The sequence below is a fragment of the Momordica charantia genome (assembly GCF_013281855.1).
Source record: "Momordica charantia cultivar OHB3-1 chromosome 7 unlocalized genomic scaffold, Mcharantia_2.0 BLBB01000007.1, whole genome shotgun sequence".
Taxonomy (NCBI): Eukaryota; Viridiplantae; Streptophyta; class Magnoliopsida; order Cucurbitales; family Cucurbitaceae; genus Momordica; species Momordica charantia.
This window is the reverse complement of record NW_028275165.1, coordinates 16,967,054-16,976,739: the sequence shown is the minus strand read 5'-3', so window position 1 is coordinate 16,976,739 and position 9,686 is coordinate 16,967,054. Positions and strand designations below refer to the sequence as shown.

The following is a 9,686-nucleotide window of genomic DNA, read 5'->3' as shown; positions in this document are numbered from 1 at the left end:
GTCGAAACCTAAACCTATAAATAGAGGGCCTCATTTCACCAGCAGGTATCGAATTTCTCATCGAATTTAATATTGAATCCGAGCTGCTTACTGACTTGAGCGTAAGATATTTTGCCCTCTAGTGCAGGTCTTCCCTTGGCGATTCGGGTCTGAGCAAGGACCAAATTCGAGCTAGATTGACGTTGTGCAAATTCACGCATAAACAACTATAATATCTCTTTCTTATTTATAGGAATAAAAAGATAATGTGTGTTAATATTATTTTATATTAAATTAATTATAAACTTTAATTGGTTTGTTAACATCAACATAGTTCAACGGTAATTAGCATGTTTTCTAAAAAAAACCGGTGCATGTATATTTGTTTTATTACTATGATATTAATAGTAAAGATTGTTGTTTAAAAAATTTATCTAATATTAATAAATACTTAAATAATTAAAATAAAACCACATCAACTATAAAATATTAATATAATTTTTATTATTTTATCATATATATAATTTTTATTAGAACAACTCTCAATAATATAAATATTATTAAGTTTTTGTTCTAGTTATAATATTTAATCATATATTTTATTTTATCAAATTTATTAATATTAATTAATAATAACAAAGTAAAAAATAAAGAATTTATAAACTAAGTGGAAATTTGTAATAATTTATGATAAAATCACATCAAATAATAATCAAATTGTAAAATAGTTAATTAAAAAGTCAGAAAAGAAAAATAGTAAAAAAAGAAACAAGTTAAAGTAGGTCCCATAAATTGATTAGGAAAAATGGTAAAAAATGATTCTCAAATTAAATTAGATGGGTCCATAATTTTAGTAAGAATACAAATTTTCATTTTGCTTTATTTTTTCTCATTCCTGTCTTAGTATTTTACAAACAATGCCACTTATCATCTGATTGGTAAAAAACTTTCCATCCGCCACTATTAAAATTTTGGAAGCTATTTAATTTTTAATTAAAAACATAGGTACACGAGCACATATATTTATCCACCACCATTAAATTTTTTACAAATAAAAATGGTAAATATAAAATTCGTCTGTTCAAATACATATCCTTAATTGTTGTGTTAAAAAATATATATACTAATTAATTAAAATTTAACATTTCTTTTAGTTCAACTAAAAGTTAACAGTTATAAGAATTATTTTACAATCAAATAGAATCTGCTTGATAATTTTATTATAACAAAATTATTACTTACTATTTAAAATTGTACTAATAACACAATTTCATTTAAGCCAATACGATAATTGAATAAATCATAATAAGTCCAAATTGTGTGTTTTTTTTATATATAAAATAAGATCGTACGTAAACGTGAAGAAAAAAAGTATACTATTTTCTGTCGAAATTTTATAAATCATAAATAATTTTGCATGGATATATAGAAATAATTTATTCTTTCAAAAGAACAAGACGGCACGTGAGAATCACATGGCGGCGCAATCCGCCGGCCTGAAGGAGACAGCCATTTTCTGAGTATCGTAACCGATCAAGAAGTTGGTCTGCAAAATATTGCCGTAGATGGAAACGCCGCCGTTTTGGGGGGCGCTGACGAAGGCCAAGCAAACGACGTCGTCCGCCATCCTTATGAACACATTTTCCCGGCTCAGTTTCACGTCCCCGCCTTCGAAGTGCACCGTGATGGACGGCGCGTCGAAGTCGTCGGCCGTCGACTGGAAGCAGAAGTCTAGAAATTGGTTCGGGTCTCTCACGCGCTCGAGATTGATCCCGTCGGAAACTGCGGTGCCAAAGTCGGCGTAGAAATCCGGTGGGAGTAACGTGACGGTGGTGCCGGAGTCGATGATGATGTTTGCATCTCCGGGTGACGAAGACGCGGTCGAAAACGTGATTTTGTTATTCCCAACGCTCATAGCTTCCAACTTGAGCCGATAGAACGGACCATCGGCTTCTCATAAGAATATGAATGAAAAGTTAAATATATTGATAAAATTTTTATCGACAGTCGGCACAAATAAAAAATTTCCTATTTGACAAGTATTTAATCATTTTTAATTTTCTGTCATCGAAAGTCGAGCTTTCCATTATTGCTATGTATTCTTTATCTTGTTATTATCAATTATTTCCAATTGTTTTAAAAATTAAAGCCAAAATTTGAAACATATTTTTCAAAAAGGAAATTTTGTTTTTAACAATTGGTTAAAAATGTAAATATAGTTTGAAGAAAAGTGAAAAATATAGAAAAAAAAATATATGATAAAATTAGCATAATTTTTAGTATTTGTTTGAATATTAAAGCACCTTAAAAAAATTGTTAATTATTTCGATTCATTATTTAGTAATAATTTATCATCACTACCTGTATAAATAGGGGTGGAGACAGTTCCGGCGCCGGCGACAACAGCATTAGCGCCGAAGCTGAGCTTGCTGGAACGGATCGAATCGGAACCGATCGAAGCTAAACAGTAAGAGAATTTCCCGGCGGTGGCCGCCCCCATCTGCGAGACCAGCGACACGACGCCGTGGCCGAGCCCCACTATGCCGGAGACATTCGCATTAAAGGTTCCGGCACTGTCACGGCCGCAGCCGAACACGGTCCAAGGAAAAGCCACCGGCCGGCCGGAGGTGGACCCCAGCGTCACGGTGTCGACAGCAATGTCGCCGCGGCTGTGGGACCCATCGCCGTAATTAATCGAGTACTCACACTGGTCAGACCGAACCGGGCAAGAGTCGGTTCCGGAGAACGGGCAAATCGGCGAGGAGCAGAGGATTTGTTTATAAGTCGCCGATTTTCTCGGGTCAAACATCGGCGCTGACTGCGTGTAGCACCGAGTGCACGGCGCACACTGGCTCCAAACGATGTCGCTTCCGGTATCGGCAATGGCCATGATCGGAAACGGCGGCGTTCCGAGGGATAGCTTCATGAGATACTCGCCTCTGTTGTTATACATCGGCGCCTCCGCAACGTCCGCCGCCGGCGCCGCCGCGTGCCGGCTGATGGAGCGGCGGAGGGCATTAGTGAGGCGGTGGTAGTGGGTCTCCGAGGGGTTGAACAGCGGCGAATTGGGAGAATCTCGGTGGATCAATTCGACGGTGAAGCCATAATCGACGGCGACGACGGCGGAGGAGAACAAGAGGAGGAGAGAAAGAATTGCCATGGATGAGATTGGCGATGGAGATTTTGGAGAATGGGATTTGAGGAATTGGATTAAATAGTGAACTGGAAATGGAAGTGAATGGAATCGATGGGGGCGTTTTGGAAGGCAAATTGTAAATTATGAATAATTGGTTAGGAGAATTATGTAATTAATTTGACGCTTTTGTTTCCTTTTATTGCATTTGGTGATTGTTTGTAATGGCGAAATTTATGGGAATTTATTCCAATGTTGGAATTCCAAGTCTGAGTGTTTTTTTAGTTATTGTATCTATTACAATTTAGACGTCGTGGGTGAGATTTTGAATAGGCAAAATTTTTCCTTTTTTTTCTTTTTTAAGAATTGTGTATGAAATTAGGATATGGTTTATGATGTAGAACTCATGTTTGTGCCGTGGATTAGTGCGGTTTATTGGACAAAACCATGAGTTTTGAGTTCACGAGGGGAGGAATATGAATGTTGAGTCGTTTTTTTTTTATAACGAACAATTAATTTGAGTTGTTTTATATATATTTTGTATTTCAAATATAAGTTTCTTAAACTTACATTTTTTTTAGTTTAAGATGTCTCTTGAAGATAGCGTATCAAGTGTTTAGAGTCTTAGGATATCATCTACTTTGAAGTTTCAAATTCGAACATTGTACGATCATAGATTTTTAGCTCAAACAACAAATCTCAATTATAAAAAAATTTAATTTTTTGTTTTGTTTCGTGCGGTGTGCTTATTAACATTGAAGGAATATGGGATTAATTTGTTAGAATATTTTTCATTTTCATTTAGCCAAACAACTAATCAACTGGGTCAAGTAGTACTAAAAGAATAAGGAATCAAGAGAGAAGAATACCTCCCTCTCTATGGTTGTATGTTTGAATCTTTGTCAATCAACTCGGAACAAAATAAAACTTTTCAATTTTTGTTCATATTCTTTTTAAAGTTTTATTAACTATCAATCGTATCACTTGATTAAAATTTAGTAGACATGAGAGTAACATATATATATATATATATATATATATATATATATATATAAATGACCAAGCCCGCGAACCTCGGCTCGGATTGAGAAATGACCTTGAAAACGAGTTGGAGAGAAACGAATAGGAGACTTGCAAGATAGAAAACACTCCAACACTCAAGTCAGGAAGAATCCGAGCAGTATTTAAAGATAAATACTGTATTCGCATACCAAAAATAAAACAAATGAGTTCCATTTGCAATGAGTTTAACAATATTCCGTTTGTAAATATGGTATATGAACTTTGTGTGTGACATGCATGTGTGACATTTTATTTTATCTGTGTATATGACTAGAAAACCACATTGGTTAGAAAAAAATAATTCATATAGAATTTTAAAATATTATTTTGACTTTTTTAATACAACAATACGTGGAATATGTGGAGTGGAGATTCAAACTCACGAATTTTTTTTTTGTTGGAGATATATGTGTTAACCAGCTCAACTAAACTTTGAGCTATACACATATAGTATGCTTTCGTACATTTTTCAATTAGAATTATTATTTTGGAAGGAAGTAAATTATTTAATATTTTTTTATCTCATATACATATATATATTAAAGGCATAATTGGAACAACTTTTGTCATAGTGTACTTTTTATATCAAAGATTAACGGTAAAATTGAAACTTTTGAAATTGAAACCAATCTCAAAGTTCTATATTCATGTGTCCAAATTTTCTATAATCTTACATGGTTTTGTCGAAGATATTGTTTTAAAGTAACAGTGAGCTATGAAATCAACACGTAATAGTGAATTCTGAAATGAAAGTTACATTACATAATGATAATTCTCTTCGTACCAATTATCTCATTACGAGACTTCACATTTGTTCTTTTTCCATAACTCTCCAGTACCCAATTTAGTCCCCCCACCCTTTTTTTGTTCCATTTGGGTACTTTCTCTTATGGGAGAGAAGAAGAATCACCCCTTTTCTTTAAGGGGATTTTCAATTTCTCAGCTTTCAATTCTAACCCAAAGAGTAATTAAATTTTGTGGAAAAAGAAAACAGGGTAACAAACAATTGATATATTTTGTCTAAAGACAGTGCTCTCTCAATAGCAATGCTACCGTCTGCCAAACCGAGCATAGCTCAAGTGGTTTAGACACTTTTCTCTGATCAAGAGGTCATGAGTTCAAACCCCACCCTCACGTTATATCAAAAAAAAAAAAAAGCAATGTTACCACCTTCACCTGCCTTTTCTTCTTCATCGTCTTCGACGTCAATTCCATCACCTGCAAACATCGGATGATTTTTAAAACCCTAAACCGATCTAAGTTTGAACCAACTCGAACTTGAACTAGTTCATAATTTTGCACACATTTTAATTTGTATGCATATATATTATAGTGGGCAGCTAGGTAAAATTTTGTTAAATCTTAACTTAAATTTTAAGTTAAGAAAGACTAAATTATAACTAATTTAAAAATACAAGAACTAAAAATCGTTATTTTTAAAAGTTTAGAGAAACTACCGAAGAAGTATAGCTCCAAATGTGTTCTTCAACCTTAAAATTATTATTTAAAATAAAAACTAAGCAAACAGAGGTTTGAATTCTCTGAAACTGAGAACGGCTAAAGGGACAGTGTAAAAGGATTTTAAAACATTTTCTTATATTTTCCCCAAATTTTCAGGGAAAAAAAGAGAGAAATTAGTAACATGAACAAGAACAAGAAGTTACTTTAATTAACCAACCAGGATCCACGCTAATTACATTTTGATTTTCCTTTCAAATTGAGCCCGCCAAGCTCCGATGCAATCGGGACTTTCCCTCTCAAACTACAGGAGAATCCGTTCTACATTATTGAATTAGGTATATATTGATTTGAATTCGGAATTCGGATCTGGGATTTCAATTTCAGCACCATTTGAATATCGAGTATAAATCTTGATTTTTCTGCGTAAACTTCAGTTCAGAAAGGGAACTGGCGAGCTCTCTCTGATCTAAAATGGCGGTGTCTTTTTCAGATTACTCTCGAAGTGGCGGTCGTATGCCGGTTTCGTCCGTCGGAAAAGCAAGAAGCTAGAAGCGAGGCCGAAGAGGGAGATGCACGCCCACCATATGAACGTCTGCAGGTAGCATTTACGGCCGATGCAAACCACCGCGTCCCCCAGCGCGGCCGCCGCCTCGGCCTGGTGCGAACTTCCGGCGCTTGAATCGTACGCCACGGCCGCTAGGACGCCGTAGAGGAATGAGCCGAGGGGAATGTTGGTTATGAGGATGTTGTGGTTGACTCCTGCGCTGTTTGGTCCGAACAACTCCGATGTGATTGAAACAGAGGCTGAAAATATAAATCCAGAGCTTAGGCCGATCAACCCAGTGCCGGCTTGTAATGCTATCTTGCTGCCTGATGCAGCGAGTAAAATGAAGGCAATTGGAGTTGGCACCAGTGCAATGGCTAGCCACCCAGTTCTTGGAAAGTACACCTTTCTGCACAGGTACAAAGTCAATCCATGAGCATCATTTTTCTCTCTTATTGTTCACTGAATGTGTTTTGGAAGTCTAGAAAAAGAATATGAAGTCAAGCTTTCCAATGGAAATGATAAGTTTCGATAGCAAATGAATACATGTAGATGTAGATATAGACATTTTTTATGTTACTACATGAAGTCTAGAAGAAAGAATATGATTTAACCCATATTTTGTTATGCAAATGTAAAGTTCCTAGTTATCTGAACTTATCTTTCAATGTCAAATGAGTACATGTAGATATGAACCTTTTGCATTTACTACGTGAAATCTAGAAGAACGAATATGAACCCACAATTTATAATGCAAATGGAAAGTTTCAAGTTATCTAACCTCGATCTTTCAATGGCAAGTGAATACATGTAGATATGAACCTTTTTGCTGTTACAAAGTATGAAGTCTAAGAGGCAGGCAAAAGTTTTATGGAGATGTGCATGGAGGTCCCTGCTGTGTCACTTTTGGAAAGAAATGATAGAAAGAAATTATAGGATTTTTTAGGATAAGTATCCTTCTTTTGGAAATAGTTTTAATCTTTAGTGGAGCACTAATCATACGAAATTCTTTTATAACTAAGCCTCCTCATAATTGTAAATGACGAAAGACCTTTTTGTGTTAGTTCTCGCGGCAGGGTTCACTCTACCCCAGCCTCTAGGCCTTTTCCTTCTGTTCTTAATACATTCTCAGTCTCTTATCTATTAAAAAAAAGGTATGCAGTCTAGAAGAAAGAATATGAACCCACACTTTCTAATGCAAATGGAGGGTCTCAAGTTATCTAGATTTAATCTTTCAATGAAAAATGAATGTATGCAGATAAGATATGAACCTTTTGCTGTTACTACATACTCACGGATAAAATCTGGGGCTGCTGAGATTAACCGCCCAAAGAAGGAGCAAGAAGAGTAGAGTGTTACAAGCGAACTTGTCAACGAACTGTATCCTAGTGACTCTGAGATCTGCCCAAGGTTGTTGCTGTAAACCAATCCAATTGTCCCACCACAAAAGTATGCAACATAATAGAGCCAAAAGTCCAACCGCCGCACGAGCATCTTAACCTGGTGCTCTTCTTCAAGTAGTACCAAGTTCTCTTTCTCCATCACCTTCGTTGAAATGCTATCCTTCTCCTTATAATCAAAAGGAATGAATCCCTTAGTGCCATTTCTTTCTGTTCCAACAGTGATGAGCTCCTGGTGAAGCTCATGATCGACAAGGTTGAATCTAGAGTTATTAAGCCAGCTCAAGCTGGTGGATGTGATCCGACTCAACCACTTGCGAGTACTCAGAATTCCTGGCAAACAAAGAGGAAATAGTAAAAGGGCAATGGCCCCTGCTAACAGAATTTGGGACCCCGATTTGTTGGAAGGCATGGGATTGAAGATGATTAGATACAGGCCAGTGATAACTGCTGTGACGTATAAGCAGAGGAAGACAAGGGAATCATGGCGAGTGGCATCGGCAGATGGCAACTGAACCGGAGGCTGATGAAGGATAGGGAAGAGGGCAAGGGCAGAGATGATGAGAGGAACCAGTGCATTTAGGAAGAGGTAGAAGCTAGCATCATTGGGGTCCATTGCATTGGCAATCAGGGTGTATAAAGCTGCACTGACGCCATTGAAGCTGACAATCAAGGACAGTGCAAGCGCTCGGTTCGCCGGGAAATTTTGAATGCACGAGACATAGCAGACTGTGTTGAACCAACAGATACTACATCCAGCCAGCAAGCAGAGAAGATATACCTGATTACAAGGAACCTCTGTCACAAAGCAGGTAAATCAGATCATTCTTTCCAATTTGTCCCCCCCACCCCCCCAATCTTGTATTTTTTATTCTTCCTAGTTTAGTAGATGACAAGGGTATTAAATATGTGACAGTTTTGTTTTTTGTTCATTTGGGATGTGGGATTGAATCCCAAAACTCTAGGAAAAAAGAAATATACCTTAACCACCCTAACCACTATTGTGACAATTTTGTTGGGATGAATAATTGTGTCTATTTATCCTTACTGCATGTGCCACAAGTTGGTAATACCTTAATCAATTGAGATAGGGTTCTTATAAGAAAATCCATTCGGATGAACAATTGTGTCTATTTATCCTTACTGCCCATTATTGTGTCTATTAATGTGTTAATCAATTGAGCTATGTAGGTTCTTATACGAAAACCCCCTTTCGGAATTTGTTTGAAAATGCATCCAATTTAGGTTATGGTATTTGAAGTTTTACACAATTGAATGAATTGCAGGGGAGAAGAGAAGGGCATGAAAGCAAACCAGGAAGTAGGGCAGAGACACGATCCTTTGAAGGAGGAGCCATTGAAGGCCATAGCCAAGAAACCCCATGGAAGCCGCCATGAGCATGACAACCCAGAGGGGAAAATACAAGAGAAAGACGCCGGAGCACCAACCGAAGGCCTTCCCAAGGTCGGAGGCGACGGCCAGATAGTTGAGCTCCACCTGCGACATCCCGAGCGCCGCCTTCAGATCGGAGGAATAGGAGGGGAAATCAAAATTGGTGCCTGCAAATGCCTGAATCCATATCGCCGCCACCAGCGCCACCCACTTTCCAGGTTGGCCCATCATCCTTCTCTGTTTCTTGATTGGAAGAAGAGGAAATGTTTGAGCTTTTCTGTGCTTTATTTTCATGGCGGAGGCCTGAGGAGGAGGATGGTGATTGAAAAGGGGTGCGGTTCTGAAAAATTATTGGCAGGTAGGCCATGCCATGGGTGGGTTGCAGTGGTTAGATCCAACGGTGGTTGAGAATTGTCTTTTCCTTTTTCCTTATCCATGTCTTGAACGGTGCTAAAATTAGCGTACAACATATCTGATCACATTTTGATTTATGTCACCCATGATTCAATCATTGATTTTAGTAACCATTTGATTCAAATTTGTCATTTCAGGGTTTATAAGATTTCCATTTTTTAAAATTAGGCTTGTTTCTTGTTTCTTACCATTTTTTTAATATGTTTTTTTAAATTCTTCATAATATATCTAAATATTAGCCTAATTTTTTTAAAAACAAAAATAAGTTTCTAGAAACCACTTCTTTTGATTTTCAAATTTT

At 36.9% G+C, this 9,686-nt stretch overlaps 2 protein-coding genes across 3 annotated transcripts; both read right to left on the bottom strand.

Annotated features, from left to right (window-relative positions):
• Positions 1–1,401: 1,401 nt before the first annotated feature.
• LOC111022790 (aspartic proteinase CDR1-like) lies at positions 1,402–3,142 on the bottom strand. The gene is made up of 2 exons (XM_088126788.1): positions 2,338–3,142; positions 1,402–1,932 (listed from the first exon to the last, which is right to left on the bottom strand). Exons 1-2 carry the CDS (start codon positions 3,137–3,139, stop codon positions 1,451–1,453), a joined length of 1,284 nt encoding a protein of 427 aa, XP_087982914.1. The 5' UTR covers positions 3,140–3,142; the 3' UTR covers positions 1,402–1,450.
• A 2,675-nt stretch (positions 3,143–5,817) lies between these two features.
• On the bottom strand, positions 5,818–9,405 carry LOC111022814 (protein NUCLEAR FUSION DEFECTIVE 4). 2 transcript variants are annotated; one of them, XM_088126750.1, is made up of 3 exons: positions 8,894–9,405; positions 7,471–8,360; positions 5,818–6,588 (listed from the first exon to the last, which is right to left on the bottom strand). In XM_088126750.1, the coding sequence occupies exons 1-3, from the start codon at positions 9,263–9,265 to the stop codon at positions 6,102–6,104; spliced, it is 1,749 nt and encodes a 582-aa protein (XP_087982876.1). In that variant the 5' UTR covers positions 9,266–9,405; the 3' UTR covers positions 5,818–6,101. The 2 variants fall into 2 exon arrangements, with proteins under 2 accessions (XP_087982876.1, XP_087982877.1); XM_088126751.1 differs by having other exon boundaries at positions 7,471–8,377; positions 8,894–9,071.
• Between the last annotated feature and the right edge of the window lie 281 nt (positions 9,406–9,686).

What these genes read in the sequence shown, in the direction of transcription:
- LOC111022814 (XM_088126750.1), bottom strand. Translation starts at nt 9,265, where the DNA reads ATGAAAATAAAGCACAGAAAAGCTCAAACATTTCCTCTTCTTCCAATC. An exon ending in TGTCTCTGCCCTACTTCCTG is followed by an intron (nt 8,361 to 8,893) that starts GTTTGCTTTCAT and finishes CCTTGTAATCAG; the next exon opens with GTATATCTTCTCTGCTTGCT. An exon ending in GCCCCAGATTTTATCCGTGA is followed by an intron (nt 6,589 to 7,470) that starts GTATGTAGTAAC and finishes GTACCTGTGCAG; the next exon opens with AAAGGTGTACTTTCCAAGAA.
- LOC111022790 (XM_088126788.1), bottom strand. Translation starts at nt 3,139, where the DNA reads ATGGCAATTCTTTCTCTCCTCCTCTTGTTCTCCTCCGCCGTCGTCGCC. An exon ending in CACCCCTATTTATACAGGTA is followed by an intron (nt 1,933 to 2,337) that starts GTGATGATAAAT and finishes TATTCTTATGAG; the next exon opens with AAGCCGATGGTCCGTTCTAT.